General features: G+C 50.1%; 1 protein-coding gene across 1 annotated transcript; it reads right to left on the reverse strand.

Moving 5' to 3' along the window:
- Window positions 1–213: 213 nt before the first annotated feature.
- Window positions 214–13,394, reverse strand: Tmprss4 (transmembrane serine protease 4). The gene is made up of 12 exons (XM_051155723.1): window positions 13,382–13,394; window positions 12,673–12,912; window positions 10,896–11,048; window positions 9,793–9,922; window positions 7,127–7,228; window positions 6,255–6,295; window positions 4,379–4,538; window positions 3,240–3,406; window positions 2,221–2,319; window positions 1,936–2,078; window positions 1,134–1,283; window positions 214–736 (listed from the first exon to the last, which is right to left on the reverse strand). The coding sequence occupies exons 1-12, from the start codon at window positions 13,392–13,394 to the stop codon at window positions 725–727; spliced, it is 1,410 nt and encodes a 469-aa protein (XP_051011680.1). The 3' UTR covers window positions 214–724.
- Between the last annotated feature and the right edge of the window lie 4,221 nt (window positions 13,395–17,615).

The raw sequence follows: 17,615 nt of genomic DNA on the forward strand, positions 1-17,615 counted from the left end.
CCTGCAAGAAGCCTTACTAATCTCACTGGCTCAGCAATTTAGACTCGGGTGGAATAATTTCTTTGGTTTGTCATTGGTGCTCTATCTGTGTCAGATGGACATTTATTCCCATTTTCTGGGGAACAGTCATGCAACACCAGGATGAAGGCTAAAGGTGTGACCGTCTTAGTTGGATTCTTATCAAGTCATCCAGGAAGCATATGCCAACGATTTCTCGTATCTGTTTAATGGTAGTGACCACAGTGGTAACAACAAGAAAAACACCCCAACACTAGCATGTACATCTTACATTAGAACTGACTGATTTCTTACCCCAGTGGTTTTAGGACTGGGCAAAGAAGACAAAGGCTTTTCAGACCCTTCTCTCATTCACTCAGCCCTTGGCGGTCTGGGCTCTCAGGAGAGAGCCAGTTGACTTCCGGTCCTCCTGTGGAAGGGAGAGTCTCCCTGGCTGAGTAACACTTCAGAGAATTGAATCAGTGGCCTGGCTTCACTCAGTGGACTGTGTGTCATCCCGGGCTTTGGGGGAAGCAAGGGTGGCTGAACTAGCACATCCGACATCCTTCTGGGCACCTCTGCAGTGCGTATGTCTGTGGGTCCTTGGTTGCTGCAGGAAATACCGGAGTTGTGTTCAAGGAGGCTCTTGCCTTGTATCTGACTTTGAGGGATCACCAAGTGGGCGGGTTTGAGAGGGAGCAGCTTTTGGATGTGTCAGGCAGCAGCTTTACATCTCAGACTAGGATGAAAAAACAAAACAAAACAAAACAGACAACAGAAAACAAAGTCAGATGACTTGAAATCGACAAAGTAGTGACAAGGTCAACACTATCTTCCTGCCTTAAGATCGGTTTGCTTGCCTGCTCACTCTCCTCTCCAGGGGCCAGAAAAATCTCACAACCCTCTCTGCACTCTTAGCATCTTCTCCCAGGAAAGGGACTGATCGGCAGCCTCACTCTGGTGGTGGAGGATCTCTTGACTTTGATAGAGAGATCTCAGGCTGTCAGCTTGCTGAGAGGGGAATGTATTTGGGATGTAAAAGGATGTCAGAGCTATTTAAATCAAATCTAAGGATGGCATACGCCCTCAGGGTAGACATTTTGAGGGAGGGCTCCCCACGGGATGGAAACACTCACCTTCCTCACATTGCCTATCCAGTCGAGATAGGCAGTGACCTTGGTGTACACGCCAGGAGTACTTGGGCCCCCACAGCCATGGCCCCAGCTCACGATGCCGACTACCTGCCACCGGTCAGAGTGGTACATCAAAGGCCCACCACTGTCACCCTGTGAAAAGCCAGGGCAGGAGTTGCTGGCAAGTGGAGGGGTGGGTGGGGTGGGATCTGGGAAGGGGCAGGGTGGGCAGACACTGTCTCTAAATCTGCTATGTTCATGGTCCACAAGAGAGGATTTAGAGACAGCTCTTGAGTGAGGATTTTTAATGTTTGGGGTTGGGAGTAGCCTGAGAAATTTGGATAAAAATGGTTCCAAGGATCATCTGTATGTCTGGGGAAGTAAGGAGGCACATAGGAGTCACTCAGAAGTCCTGGTGGCCATGGAGTTAGGACAAGGGCACATGTACCAAAGCTCACGCAGAATGAGATGATCTTTCTAGTAAAGTATAGCAGTACAGGGACAGGGACAGAGAAAGTAGACCTGGAGCCACTGTCCTCAAAGGGACCATGGAGGGTGGGTGGAGAAGGGAGCAATGCCATCTTTAAGTGTGAAATGTGTATTTAAATTCTTTTTGCTCATCTGTCCACCCATTCCTCCTTCTCTCTTCATCAGACCATGTCTCTGCCTTCCTTTTCACAAACAAATGGAGAGCTACAGTCCGCAAGGCTGAATTCATGCGGGGCACCCAGCATGTAGGCTTTCACATCTCTCCTGGACCTACATCCCTCCTGCTGGAACTCCCCATGGTCTCTGGAGGACCCACCTGGCAGGTGTCCACACCACCATGTGGGGTACCTGCGCACAGCATCTCAGCGGTCACTTCTCCCTGGTAGGCATCCTCTGCATTGCACCGTGTGCTGTCAATGACTTGGACTGATGCCTGCAGCAGCGTGTCAGACATCTTTCCTGGGAGGTTGAAAACATATCTCCTCACTCTCACCTTTACCGGCAGCCCTTGTGACTTTTCTGGGCCATCAATACTTTTGGTGGGCTTTTCTGAAGTACGTTCCTTTTTCTTATTACCGCTGGGGAGGGTAATAAGACTCACCTCCATTTTGCTCTGTAAAGCCCCATCCGATAACCCAGAGTGGTGTGGCTGGGGCGAGCACTTCATCAGAGAAGGGCAGGCAGATGGGCTTGACTGTGCCTACCAGGAAGAAGGAGGAAGAGGGAGATTCTGTATTGCAGTTGGTTTTTTTTCCTTCCCCGTATTTTGTGCTTTTACATGTTGGGGGTCTTGCTGGTCTAAGTGAGACTAGGTTAGTTAATTCCTAGAGAGAATAAACCACTTGTCAGTGAGGCCCTCAGTATTGAAACTCAACAATCTAGAGCCACACCCTCGACCTTGTTCACTTCCACCTCACTCTCACGTGCCAAGCCTCTATTTTTCTCTGCCCTAAATCACCCAGGTCTAGGTACAGAACAGCCAAAGATCAACCTCGGCAGCCTAGGCAATTATCCTTGTTCTCCAGTTCCAAGCATGCTCAAATGTGCTTACCCAACCTCCCTGCTGTGGTATCTTGGAACCACAAACACCACTTGGGCTGTCTCCCTGTGCCCCTGACCCCCTGACCCTTCTTCTAGCACATGCACATGAACACACGCATGCATGCACCCACCCACCCACCCACACACACAGACACAAAAATCCCAGGAAGTATTAGGTTCCTTGCTCCTGGAGGAAAGCGAGCAGAAGCAGTCACCCTTTGGCAGGGTTATTGTGCAGGGCCTTGGGTACTGGTCAGGAGGCGAGGAATGGACCAGGCAATTCTTTAATTAAAAAAAAAAAAAAAAAAAAAAAGCTCCCTGACAGCTCCAAGATCAGATGGCTTGTTGGATCTTCCAAATGGAGCAAAGAGACTTGGAAGGCTGTCTGCCAGGGAAAGGTGTGAATGTCAGCTGACAGCTAGGGCAAGTCTGGGGCACCAGCGATATCGGGATGGTATAGTAGGTGGACACCCATGGGCAAGCAGAGGTCTTGAGTGGGAATACAATGTGTCCAAAGCTGCTTAGCAGAACTGGAGTAAGGTTAACCTGGGGCCTCTGTTCCCAGGGGCCACCTCTTACCTGAGAATGTGAGGGGCGACTGCAGCTTAACGAGGGCAATGTCCTTCTCTTTAGGGTACAGGGCATTATGCTCAGTGACGAAGATCTTGGCCACAGGCAAGGACGGAAAGTGGCCCAGTTTGTCTGAGCCAACCCTCACCTTCCAGCTGGCCACATCAACATGCTTCCTAGGGACAGAGGCGGCTAGATCAGACGGGAGCCAAGCACACAGATGCTCTGCCTAGGGCTAGGAGTCCAGGTCTGCTGATGCTTTAGGAGGTCATGTGTTGGTAGGACCGGAGTGGTGGAAAGGGGCCGTCTGAGAGCCACCCTCCTGAAGCCAGATTATAAACGGAGATCTGATTCTTCTTCTTCATTAAAGGTGCCCAAGGAAACTTCTACCTGGAGGGCTTGGGAAGGGGGCTGCCCCATTCCTGGGCATTCCTGGCAATGTCTCCTCCATCCTTGTTTTTGTCTTTGCATTGTGATTTGTTGAGTCATTAGTGTGTGTTTATTGTCTCCACACCAGGCACCGCCTGTGTACATGGACCTCCCCTCACCATCCCCCCAGGGGAGTTAGAGCTCTTGCCATTCTTAAAATGGTGTAAAACCCCTGATCTAAACTGGGGCGCCTTGAAGGCAACGATAGGGAACTAGGTGATACACACAGTCTGAAGGGGGTCGGTTCTTGGTACTCACTAGATGTGGAATGAGATTGATGAAGGAAAGTGAGGAAGGCGAGTGAAGCCCTTTCCCAAGGCCTGGATGGCTCCCTCTCTGCCAGACTGGACAACACTCTCTCTATATTTGGTTTAGTTTCTAGACACAGGCAGTGACTCTAGACCCTGGGGCCGTTTCCTGGAAAACTTGCGAGATGTAGACAAGCTCTTGGGAGCCCACATGAGTGGAACTGTGCACACTGTGGGGTGACCACCCTGGGCATCTCAAGCTCTTCACCCAACAGAATTCAACCTTGGAGACCAGCACAGATTCCCCAATGCTTAACAAGGGCACAGTAGCCATTGAGGAGGCTGTACCCCAGCGATGATTTCGATGGGGAGAGAGAGGTGGAGGAAGGGCAAAATCAGGAAAAACTTCAGGTGGCTGGTGGTTCCCTTGGTAGCCTCTCTCCCTCCAGGCTTCCTCGCAGCAGCACTTACCTGAAACAGTGGGCTGCTGTGAGGACCCAGTGGGCATCCAGGATGCTCCCACCACAGACATGCTGCTTTTTGTACTGGATGCTGACCTGCCAGGGCCAAGAATCCACAGAGGCCTCGGCCCCGCCCACCACACGAGGAGTCTTCAGGCTCTTTCCACAGTCTGGAAAGAGTGGGGAAAAAGGAGGGGGAAGTCAGGTTTCTGGGGAGGGGCTTCCAGAAAGTCCTGGAGCAGGGCCCTCAGGAATGGCCCTGAAGGGACAGGGAGAACCCACCCACACCAGTTCTGAATCATGCCTAGGCAGATAGTGGGTGTGACACCGCAGGCTGCGCTGAAATCTACGCGTACTCTGTGTGTGTTTAGAAATTTAGATTTTTGAACATGGATGTGTCCACTGGGCTGGGAGTTTATCATCTTCACACCAAAAAAGGCTGTAGAGTCACGAATTCTGAAAGCCCTGCCCCCAAACAAACAGTCCCTAGACACTCCCCACTGAGTAAACAGATCGTCACAAGCTACTTTGGTGTCAGGAAGTAAGAAGAAAATTCTAGGAACTGGGTTTCTTCCTTCTGTTAAGGGAGCCTGCCCATTGGCCACCCTGTGTTCTGATCTACATTCACATGTGACCTTTGAACTTGAGCTAAACTCTTTAATGTCAGGGCTGGAGAGATGGCTCAGTGGCTAAGGGTGCCTACTTCCCTCTTTCCTAGAGATCGGAATTTGGTTCCCAGCACCTACAACAGGCAGCTCACAACTGCTTGTAACTCCAGCTCCAGGGGATCTGACTCCCTTTACTGGTCTCCACAAGCGCTGTCCCATAGTTTAAAAAATAATAAATTGAAGCAAGCAAGCCAGCAAGCAGACAAACAAACAGCCCTCCTCCCTAAAAACTCCAGTGCCATCTCTCTGCCCTGTTCTGTGCCTCTCTGGTCTTGTGGATATGCCCTGCTATGATTATCTTTTAAACAGGGAAGCCTTCACACGGTGTCTCCCCTGCGTGGCCAAGTGCCTGCCAAATGCTATCTGAGGACCCTGCTTTCAACTTGCCCCTTTGCTTGCTCACTCAGAGCTTCTTGGTTGACAAGATGGGGGTCTAGTCTCTTCTGGAGTGCTTCACATGGACTTTACATAAAGCTTCTGTCCAACCAGTGACCTGTTTGGAAGTCCCTGGAACAGTTAGGCTATGGTTTGAGTGTGCCTCCATAAAGGTGGCAGCTTGGCCCTGAGTATGGTGGGGATGAGACAGTGGGTGGGTTCTTTAAAGGGCGGGGCCTAGTGGCCCTTAGGTCATCAGAGAAGCTGTCCTTTGAGAGGATTAAGGCAGTTTTCTATGATCGCTGAGTGCATTCAAGAACTTAGGTCAGAGGCTAGAGAGATGGCTCAATGGTTAAGAGCACTGTCTGCTTTTCCAGAGGGCCTGAGTTCAATTCCCAGCAACCACACGGAGGCTTACAACCATCTATACATAAAATAAATGAATCTTGAAAAAAACAAACAAACAAACAAAAAAGTGTAGGGCGTAGGATGAGACAGTGCCCACTCTGAATTGCTTCCTCCACATCCCATCACATGATCAACCATCCAGCGTTAGGCCAGAACTTGAGGCCAAACAAAGTTGGCTTTCTGGTCTTAGAACCTCCAGGTTCTAAAATTGTATGCAAAACTTTTTTTTTATGATGTTACCCCACCTCAGATATTTCACTACGGTAATAAAAGTCTAATACACTCAGGTCATGGGCTTCGAGCAGATGGCAGGAGTTCTTAGTATTAACCACTCAAAGGGACACTGACCTATCACAGAATAGTGTGGATAAAGGCCTTTCTTCTTGCCCATTGCTGGCCAAGGCCCCCAAACCCTCAGAGATGGGGTACACTCACCAAAGCAGCTCAGGGAAACCAGGGAGCCTGACATGCAGGATCTGAAAGAGAGACACGGGTGGAATGGGGATGGGGTTGAGGGGACTGTGGCTTCTGCGTCCCTCTTGTCCAGGAGGTTGGAACTCAGCCTTTTTGAACTGCCGATTCAACCTTGTCCCCCAAATACTGGGGAACCCCAGAACCTTCATCATTGGCCTAGAAGTGCGTTAGTACTCAATGTGATTCGATTTGGTTCAACACCCTGATTGCTGTGCATGCCACGTAGGGAAACCCCCACCTCGTGCAAAGCCAGTCTGGGCTCCCGGCAGCCCTGGCGGGAAGGGAGCAGAAACTGTGGCACTGCGGCCCTTGCAACCGGAAGAACGGGATTTTGATGGATGGAGTCATGCTTGTGGTTTTTCTACCAACCCTGTCTCTGTCAGGATTTACTGCAAAATGCATCTCTCCAGTGCCCTGAATGCTAAGAAGCCAGCCTGCCTCTGGAGCCTCTGCTGGGGAGCCTTCCTTGTAGCATTAGAAGGTGTTGCTTTGGCCTGGCGGAAGTGATGGAAAAGAACAAAGCTACTTTGGGGCTCTCGCCTGGCAGGCAGGTAGCTCATTAGGGAACATGAAGGAGCCGTGGAAGGTGTTAATCGTGACCATTCAGGGAGATGGGCCATTGACATTGCACGTTGTATTTTTTTAAAAAGGCAACAGATGATAGATATTCTCTGAGCCTGAAAACAGGATTCCATAACCTTGGACATTGAATGATCGGCGTGGGCAGGTGCTCCTCCTGTTGTCTGGCTCATGTTCTCCTTACCGCAGCCCTGAGCCGCTTTCCAATGTGTGTTACCTACCCTCTGTAGGTCAGAATGTGTCCTCTCACTTACCCACTTGAATTCTGCATCTGAAGTTCCTGGCTGTTTCCCGTGACTTGAGCGACAGCGAGGTCCTGGTCTGGGCCAATCGCCACTGCTCTGTACGTGGGTTGGCTGTGGTAGGGAGAGTGAACCGTGGGCTGGGGCAGAGGCTGGAACTGGATGGCAGGGAGAGCCCTTGTTCCCGGAGGACAGGGAAGTGAGGAACACAGGTGGGCTAGGCTAGTGGGGCAGGGCTGGCTTTCCTGGGTCAGAGTCCCACAGAACTCAGTCCGAGGAAGGCTGCTGCAGCCTTGATCTCTTGGGCAGGGACTCCTGGTCCAGAAGGCAGAGAGCCATGCAGAGGGCTAGGGGTCTGTTTTCCTCACACTGAGCTCTGTCCCTATCTCAGAGGCCCCAGCATCTCTTCAGGTTCACATTAGTGGGAGCAAAGAAGCAAAGGAACCCGGATGAATGCCTGTCTCAGCACAGAGAAACTGGAGTATGGATATCTGGTTTTCCAGACAGGGGACCAGGAGACCGGAGAATCTTGCATCCATTCTCACAAGAGTCCAGGGGGAACTTCCTGAAACTTGGACCACCCTCTCTCGCATCCCTTCTGCTAATCCATGTTTGTCTTCTTTCAAACCCTGGATTTAAATCCTCCTCTTCCAGGAAGCCTTGCTTAACTACTCTGCTCTCTGACTTTTTCTTCACCAAACCTGCATCTTCTAAATCTTTCCCTTCTTCTTCTCCAGTCTGTCCTCTCAGGTCAAGCTTTGCACAGACATCTGAGGTCAATTCATATCCCTGGCTGGCTGGTCCACCCATAGGCAATGCGAGCACTTCTTGGGTGAACCAGGTGCTGGGTCTGGGGTGACTGGAGTCTCTCTAAAGAGCCCCCAAGACCTAAGTTCTCATATGCTGCCTCTGACACCAGTTTGGTGTGTGACCATGGGCAAGTCACCTTTGTCCTGTGTGTTTCCCTGAGTCCCAGTTTTCTTTGCAAAATTATGTGAGAGCCAGGTGGCCCCTGGGGTTCCTTCAACACTGGACCACCTATAGGTTTGTGTTCCTAGATAAGAAAGGCTTCCTTTCCTTCCAGGCAGGAGAGAAAACAGATTTGAGCAGAGCGCTCCGACTCAGAAGGAGAAAGGATGTTGGAAGTAAACATCCCAGGAAAGCTAACCCGTGCTCACCCAATGCAGCTTGATGAGTGATTTAATGAACTTTGATATCATAAAGCCCAAGAGGCCAGGCAGCTCAGTGCTGTCCAGTGCCTCAGTGCTCTCCAGCGGGGCAGAAATTCTGGGAGGCTACCACTTTAAGAACCTCAGGAAACCCCCAAGTTTCCTAACTGAAACAGCCTGCTTGCCGCATCTGGTCCAGCTGATGCTGCAGTTGGCTGGGCTGCAGTGGAGGAGGGGCTGGCTGCAGGTGCTGGGCATGCCTCCTGTTCTCCTTGGAAATGAGGGTGACAGGGTGTCCCTTCCTAGAAGGTGCTGGGAGTTGGGAAGAGAGCAGAACCTTTATAACCAGGAGGCAGAGAGAACAGGAGTCCTATGGGTTCATTCTGGCTGCCCAGACATCCATTGGACAAAACTTTGAGGCTGTGTTACAGATCTACGGAGAGAACTCTGTGATCGACTGGCAATGTCTGTCTAGTAGTCATCATTTCTGTCTCAGTTTCTCGGAGTCCTGACGATGGTCAGCCTGCCAGGGAGAGTGGGACTCCTCTCTGCAGCAGAGCACATGGGGTCCTGTCTATCCTCCGCAGGCAGGCTCCTGGAGGCATCACTTCCCACTCTCCCTGCCTTCACTGATCAAGCCTTGTGGGCAGAGAGAATTCCCAACGAACAAACAGATACCACGGGAACACGTGGTGTCCAGGAATCAGGTCATGGAGAGTACAGACTCCAGCCTTCTACCTCCCAGCTTCTGCTTAACCAAGCTGCTTACTCTCTCAGAGCCTACTTCTAACATGGGTTTAATAATAACTGTGCTGTGAGCTTTCTGCCAACATCAAGTGAATATAACGTCTATGTCATGCTAATTACCCCTCGTGCGCCTTCCACCCACTCCAGATTTGGACTTTGCGTCTGCAGTTCTCGGAGAGAGCTGGGACTCTGGTGACGGGCCCCCAACAGAATCAGGTTGGTCCCTGCTATTTTTGTTCTCAAGTGCTGCGAATGGAACCCAGGGCTTTGCATGTGCCAAGCAAGTACTCTACTGCTGAGCTACACCCCCAGTCTCCCTTTCTGCTAAATTTTACCCAAGATGACTTTGAGTATGTAAATTAGGCTTTATGTTATGGTCAGGGAAGACATCTTACAAAAGGGGAAAGGAGAGGTGGCTGGGGAGAAAAGGGCTCCGTCCCTCCTCTTATGAGATTGGCATTGGTGATTCTGGAGGAAACTGAGGCCAGGAAGATTAGCCTTCACGCAACTTGTAAATGAAAGCGCAGGGATTCAAGTACAGGTCTGTATGAATCCCATGCCTGTATTTTTAGGTAAGATGGGGGCAGGGAAGAAAAGAAGAAAAGAAGGAAGGAAAGGAAGGAGGGAGTCGGTGAGTGAGGGAGGGGAGAAAGGAAGGACAGAAAGAAGAAAGGAAGACAGGAAGGAAGGAAGGCAGGGAGGCCAGGAGGCAGAGAGGTTGCCCGTGTGAGGTGACAGCCTCCTATGGCCTTGCTTGAGTACCTGTCATAGCCCATCTGTCTGCAGGCTGTCTTGGCCAGCACTTCTGTGAAATTGTCAAAGCAGGCAGAGGCCCAGGTCCCTGTGGCTGCATCCAGCACCTGCAGAGTGGATCGGTCCTTGGAGAGGCGGACTGAGAGGGAAGGAGCCTGGGTCAGCGGGAGGGTAGGGGCTCTCTAGCCCAGCCCCGCTTCCTGGCTGCTGCGCCCCAATCCAGAACTGAGGACATGTCCGCCAAGGGAAGTTCTTCCAGTTGACTAGAGCCCGATTTGGACGGCAGCTAGCAGGGAGCCCGACCAGCTGCCCAGGGGCAATGATTGACAGCTTCTCTTTTTTGCTCACATAGGTATCAGTTTTGATGATCAGTGACATAATTGCTTTACCATGGCGCACACAGCTTGACAAGTTTGGGGGAAATGTCTCAGCAGGGACCTGGCAGCTTCTCCCATGGAAGGTCAGAGAGAGAGAGAGTTGAAGTGAAAACTTCTATTGGCACTAGGATGGCAGGTGCCCTTAGGCATTGGAGTCTACTAATAAGGGTCAATATATAGGAAGTCACTCAGTCTTACTTGTCAAAGGGTTTTATTACCCATCTTCTGGGCTAAGTGTTAGTGGGCCAATCCAAGCTGTACAATCCCTGTTTTTATGCTTAAAACATTTATTCCTTCAGTGACCTCCCTCTGTCCTGTTCCCTAGCACGTTACAGTAAAGTAAACACTATGAATAGAAGGGTGGCTAAGTGGTTAAATGGCATGATGGGCCACATTTCCAGTCTCCTTGAGGAACCCTCCAAGGTCATACACTCTATTCCTTTTTGTTAAAAACCAAACCAAACCACCACCACCAACAACAACAAAAAACAACCTCCCCCACCCTCAAAACCCGGGTACAGCCAGCATAGTATTGGCAATACCCCCTGTCCTCCAGGGCCATTAAATGCCTTTTGAGTGTGTGTCCTGCCCAGTGCTGGGATCTAAAGAAAGATGTACCATGGCCCTGCTCTTGGGAACCTGTTCCAGCAGGGCTAGACACTGACAAAGAAGGGGGCCAGAGAGCCCACCTGAGCAGACTTCTTCCACTGTTTCTGCCCATCAGTCTCTACTCACCTGCCACTCCAGGCTTCTCGGGGAAGTTCTTGACACAGTGGTCCTCATCCTCCCCCAAGGCGCAGTCAAGGTGGCCGTCACACACCTGCGCCCTCGGGATGAAGGTCAGGGGACTTCGACAGACGAAGTAGTATTTATCCAGAATCACCTTGACTGGAAGGCACATTACGGAGGGGCAGAGAGGGCTGGGGGTGAAGCAGGTAGTCCGGCAGAGAGAGGGTGCTTTTTCCCCAAAGTCAGGCTGGCTAGGGGCAGGCAGCCAATTTTAAAAATAAATAGTGTGTGTGTGTGTGTGTGTGTGTGTGTGTGTGTGTGTGTGTGTGTGTGTGTGTGTCCTATTGGAGGTTGGAGGACAATTTTTTGGAAGTTGGTTTCAGATGTTTTGTTACACTAATGGAAACCCGACTAACACAATCACATTAATTTGGGCCAGCCACGGTATGAGAAGATTTTTTTTTTCCATCTCACAATAACCCTAGGCTCACAAGGATCGGGGCGATGTCTGAATTGTGGATAACCCATCGTTATTACTTTGAGGACCTGCTCAGCCAGAGACCTGGAGTCCTGTCCCAGCCTTTATCTGTTTGCCTCTCCTGGGCTCTGAGGCTCAGTGTCCAAGTGTTCAAGCCAAGGATCTCTGTGTATCATCCGGTGGTGGGGGGGTGTCTGCTGCTAGTGCAAATGTCATCACAGCTCTAAATACAGGCTCCCCAAAGGGGAGACATGCCCAGGTTGTACAGGCACTACATGCCCTGGGTCCCAGCTCTGCCTGCTACACACTCTGGGTTTTTGTTTTGTTCTTTGCTTGTTTGTTTTTGGTTTTTTGAGACAACGTTTCTCTGTGTAGCCTTGGCGGTACTGGACTTGCTTTGTAGATCAGGCTGGGCTTCGAACTCACAGCGATCTTCCTGCCTCTGCCTCTCTGAGTGCTGGGATTACAGGCGTGCGCCACCACGCCCAGCTCACTCTTTGTTTTTAATCTGGGTTCTTCACACATGGTATCTTATTATTGCTCATGAAGCATAAAGGTGTTTCGTATGTAAGGGGCTCCGTGGACTTCTTCATGGCCACACAGGTTCCATGGGGAGCCACAATCGATGCCCATCCCTGACTCCTATGCTTGTCTCCCAGGCTCAATTCCCTGCTGTGAATGCTGCTGTAACTGTGGGAATCATTGTCACAGGGTGGGCTGCCTCAGATCACATTAGGGCTAATGAAGACTGAGCCTGGGGTGGGCAGAGGGTTCCACCTGCCTGGTCATCCTCCCTGGCCCCACCTCTCCCTCCAGTCTCTATAGTCAGAAATCCTCTCTAGCCTGCCAGACAGTAGGGCTGCACACACACTCCCATCCCGCCCCCTCACTCTGCCCTCCACCAGCTGTCAGTTTGCAGAAGATGGGAAGGAGGCGGCTGGGGGTGGGCACCTCTGCCACTGCCTGTGTGGGCTTGGAATGGGTGCCACGTGTTTAGCAACCATCTGGGAAGAAAAGCCATCTGGGAGAACTGGGGGATGTACCCACCTTCCCCTTTCACTCAGAAGGCTCCCTCTAAAGCAGGGGAGGATACATGAGGCATAAGAATTCATCCTCCCCCCAAAGCCTTGTGCAGATCACCTGCCTATGACTGTGGGGGCGGGAGGACGGGTAAGGGCTGTGGCTTGCTGAGGGGGTGAGGGTGAGAATGGGGGCTACCGCTTACTGAGGGCGGTGAAGGAGAGTGCTGTCGCATCTGGCGGTGGGGTGGGATGGGGTGAAAGCTATGTTAGGGTCATGACTCACTGAGGATGGCTACGATCGCGATGGCTACCAGGCTCAGCACCACCGCGATGATGGGGACCCCCACTTTCTTGAAGGTCTCCAGGGGCCTGCGGGGTTTCCGGTAGGAAGCGACATCTGCAAAGAGAACAAGACAGAGGGAGGAGTGTGCCGACAGCCCTTGGAACCCATTCCTGCCCCAAGGCCATAGTCTTCTGCCCTGGGCTTGTGTCTGGTGACAGTTTTGGTTGGTGTGGATTACCCCTGCAGGCAAAGCTGGGCTTTATGAACACGTGTTCGCTCCCCTCCCCTCCCTTGCCCAGGTTTTACTCTCATAACTGTTTCTCAAATGAGCTGGCAGCCCGTGCCGCCTCTCCTTGTCTTGCCCTAGCCTGTATAAGAAGGTGTCACTCTTGCTGTGTCTGACCTGTACCTGCCCTTGGAGGGTCCAAGTTCACCAGGCATGGACTTGGGCACTTACTGTAATATTTATGACATATTATCATCTATCCTGCCCCATTCTTGAATATATTTTAATTTTTAACCAATGCATAATTGTATCTGTGGGGTGTAGTATAACATTTCAACACACATAAGAAGTACATCATGATAAGATCAGGGTAGTTACTATGTTTGTTATGTAAGACATTTTTGTGCATGTGTTGGTAACACCCAGAACTCTCTCTCTCTCTCTGGTTCTTCTAGAACATCAAGTGTCATCAAGTGCAGTCACCTTCCAGTGCCATAGAACTTTAGACTTTACTCCTCTTATCCAGTTGTTTCTCTGATACATTTTTTTTTTTAAAGGACAGGAGATCAAGATCAGGTAGCCCAGGCTAGCCTCGTGTTCTGTTTGTAAACCGGGATGACTGTGCTATCCCTATCCTCCTGGTTCTGGCTTTAGAGGCATATGCCACTACTGCCACTGGTTTCGGCAGTGTTGGGGATGGAGCCCAGGGCTTTATGCGTTGCAGGCAAGTGCTCTACTGACTGAGCCACACCCCTAGTCCTCTGCCTTCATTTTTCGCCTCCCCAGTGAGGGTGTAGCAGAGGTTGACAAATACTTGTGAGTAGATGCATCATGATGGCCCTGTCTCCAAATTAGCCCAACACGCATCGAGTCCCCAGCGTGGTCCTTGTCTTTAAGAAGATCAGAGTCTGGGAAACAGGCCACAAGTGGCAGTCCACCAGGTGTGTGCTGTGCTAGAGACAACACCTAGGACGGCTTCCTAATCAGTTGGTCCTTTGATACAGGAAGAAACAGGGAACAGAGGCTCCGGGTCAGTTCAGACACAGGCATGGAGGGGTGCTGTGAGTGTCTAGTGCCCTGGAGCATGAGGGGGCTCAAAGCCTGTTGGGTAGTAGGACACCAGAGTCCTTTTGTGGAGATTTGAAAACCATAGTAGGCTTTGGCATTTGTTCAGGTGGCACTGATGAGCCATTGAATGTTTTGAACAAGAGGGTATGTGATCAGACTGTTATCTAAAAAGAGGATTCACTCACTCATTATCAGGGAGGAAGAAGGCTGGAGAAAGGGTAACAGGGAGTTTACAAAGAAGGCTATCAATGCCTGAAATTTGCAAAACGAAAAAACAAACAAACACACATTCCATTCACACAGTGTCATAGTTTGAATCTGAAACGACACAACAGGCTCATAGTTTTGAATATTTGGTCCGGAAATGGTGGAACTGTTTTGAAAACTTCTAGAAACTGGGAAGTTGAGGCTTAGCTGGAAGTTGAGGAGGTATTTTGGGGAAAGGGTCTACTTTTTTTTTTTTTTTTTTTTCCTACTTTTAAATTTCTTTTTATGTATCCCATTTTTCTCCAGCATCATGTGAATTGCTCTGCCACACTTCCCCAACTGCGATGGCCTGGAACATTTTGGAACTGGCTCAAAATGAGCCCGGTCTCCATGAAGTTGTTTGTGTCAGGTATATTGGTCACAGTGACACAAAAGAATACATGGCTACCCAAGGAGATGGAGCGTGACAAGGTTGTGAAAAGTTCTCAAATGGCATCAGAGACAGGTTCTGGGTCTTTTTGGGTCCCTTTCCTTCAGGCAATAAACTCAGCATGTGCTTGGGGCCTTTCTGCCAAGGGGAGCCGGGCAAGAAGCATGACCGCTTCAGAAACCTGGGAAGCAATAGGCGGACTATCTTTCTCTTACTGCTTCAGCCTCTCTCAGCCTTTCTTTCAAATCTTCTTCGGGTGAGCCCACCCTAGATCTTCCTGTTCAAGATGCAACCACCCCACATTTCCCATCCTCCCTCCTTGCTTGCTTTTCCCCCAAAGCCGTTATCATCTCTGACCTATTTTCTCAGACATTTTGCATGTTTTCTGTCTCCTCCCACCCCTTCCTGAAATGGTAATGAAGCCACCATGAAGACAGTGCCTTCTGTGCCCTCTGAGACTCCAGTGCCCAGAGCAGAGCTTGTCGCACAGCAGACACCCAACGAGTGTGCACAAAAAGGGAAACGGTCCATTCTTGGCTCTGTCCTGTCTGTCTCTCCCCAGGCTCTTACTTTATGCTACCTCAAATGGTGCTAGTCACATGTCTGGCTCTACCTGCTTTCCACTGCTCACCAGAAGCTGAGACCTCTGTGTACCAGAAGAGGCCTGTGCCTACAGCCGATGATGGCAATGACTGCTGACAAGAAAGCTCAAACTTTGTGCTTCCCCAGTGGAGAGATTTAACTGTATGGAGGCCCAGCACTGTGGATGTGAATATGACACAGCACTGCCTGCAAATTGTTATGACCTGGCATAAAGCAGGCTATCAATAATGCTAGCTGGTCCTGTTTTTAAAGCTCCCACAACAGGATTTATTCTGTTCCTGTGGCCACTGACACCTTGGTATTTTGTTCATTCATCCACGTGTGATTTGTTTATTGGACACCTACTTCTGAGGACACAAGGTCCATTTGTTTTTGTGGTTGGCTCGCAGTCTGTTGGGCGGAGTCACATGCCCTGTGTCCAGGCCCAAAGCCATGTCCTGGCTACTTTTTGGGAAGACCTGCTTCCCTCCTCTGGAAGGGTCATCCCCAGGAAGGAACTCAGCTAACGTTCATAAATTGCCTCCCTGCCTGCGGTTGTTCCTTCTGTCCATTTGTCCTGCCCCTTGCTTCTAGACACAACTTCCAAGAAAGTGGCTTTCTTGAGTCGTGAGATTCTAGATAGCCTGAGTTCAGCAGTGACATTGTTAGCCAGATGGCCTGGGCTCAGCTAAAATAATATAAGATTCTGGGAGGCTTGGGCCTAGCATTTGCCAGCTGAGTAAACAAGTTGAGAATTGCAGGCTGATAATAAGAACAAACTGAGGAGAACAAGTTAAAGATTCTCCATTAGCCTCTACCTCAACCCTGTCTCCAGAATTTACTACCTCAGACCCCCACGTACCTGAAAACTATCTCCCCCACTTGGTATTTACTATGACCCTCACGTACCTAAAAGCTATCTCCCCCACTTAAAATTTACTACCTCAGACCTCATTCACCTAAAAGGTCACCTATTGTTAGCCACCTAATAGCTAACCGCGGTTGTTAAGTTCTGCTTCTGTGAGAGGGTATTTAGACCCTCCACCATTACAGAACGGGGTCTTCCATCTCCACGGATCTTGGTGGACCCCGCACGTCAGCCAATAAATTCCTTTGCTTTTGCATCAACTTTGGACTCTGGGATAAACTCAGACAACTTGAGTTTAACAGAGTGACAACAGGGGTTCCTGTCAAGTTCACTTCCGGACTTCAGTGCTCTGAGCCTTCTAAGTGGTGTAATTGGCTTTATTTTCTGAGCCAAAGGGATTTCTCTGCTAGCTCAGTAGCAGCCTCCTCCTCCCCACAGTCACAGGGGAGGGGCAGGGAGTAGGGGAAAGGTGTTGGCGTTCCTGTGGAGAATGGACCAGTGCTGTTTCTGACCTCTGAGGCTCAGGAGCTCAGGTCCCTCCCCACTTCACCCCTGCTGTGGCCTTTGACTTAAATTGAGGCCTGGGTTAGACAGCCATCCCCTACCACCTGCCGCACAACCTCTCCTTTCCACCAGGTGCTCTGGTTTGGCAGTTCTTGGGTTTGTTCACTGGGTGAGGCACCGAAAGTGCCACAGGAAGCCTGGTACTCTTTGGGAACTCTGTGGTCTACTGTTCCATTAAAATTCAAAGCACAAAGGAAGTACTGCTTCTGCTCGCTGAGTTTTCCTTTCTTTTCTTTAATAACTTGCAATTCAAATAAGACGTTAACGTGCATGATTGGCATTGTCTTGAGTTTGTTCTTATTAATTTGTTCTTTGCTCTTTTGTTTTGCTGATGTATAGGCTATCAGATGTAGGTGTCGATGGTTTAAGAGACTATAATAGATGGGAGTAAAACTCTTAAAATTGGGAGTTTTCCATTTATTCACTTTTTTGTCTCCTTTAGTTAAGAATCCACAGCTATTCTCTTTCCTACCAGTAAAACACCAGTGCCCCGGAGTTCTTGGCGTGAACTCCATGTGTCGAGCCTAGGCTGCGCTACTGCTGCCGCCCAACTTCTGCACAAATTGTAGACAGGGAGCTACTGTTCTTGGTCTTTTCGACTTGCTGGTCATATTTCCTCAGAGACCAGGATTTTCTAGAACAAATCCTGGGACATATGAATACTTAGTACTTTTTGTTGAATGATGGATGCATGGATGGATGGATGGATGGATGGATGGATGGATGGACTGATGTCACACATAGCATTAGCACAGTGGCTGAGATTCAAAGGCCCAGGGACCTGAGCTTACCATGGCTGTTCAGAGGTTGGTCACTGTGTGGATCCTGCAATTGAAGGAAAAACAGCAAGTTGAGTGAGGGGACTTCTGAGATCTGGACTAGCAGTGCTCGCTTTCCAACTACATTCTCTTCCTGCTACGTCTAAGCTACAGGTTGAGATGAAAAATTCATCCATACCACATTTTGACCTGGCTCAACTGGTTTGCCACCTCAGAAAC

This window comes from Acomys russatus, chromosome 14, assembly GCF_903995435.1.
Source record: "Acomys russatus chromosome 14, mAcoRus1.1, whole genome shotgun sequence".
NCBI lineage: Eukaryota > Metazoa > Chordata > Mammalia > Rodentia > Muridae > Acomys > Acomys russatus.

What these genes read in the sequence shown, in the direction of transcription:
- Tmprss4 (XM_051155723.1), bottom strand. An exon ending in AGACAGATGGGCTATGACAG is followed by an intron (nt 7,229 to 9,792) that starts GTACTCAAGCAA and finishes TCCCTACCACAG; the next exon opens with CCAACCCACGTACAGAGCAG. An exon ending in ACAGCAGCCCACTGTTTCAG is followed by an intron (nt 3,407 to 4,378) that starts GTAAGTGCTGCT and finishes CTCTGTCCCTAG; the next exon opens with GAAGCATGTTGATGTGGCCA.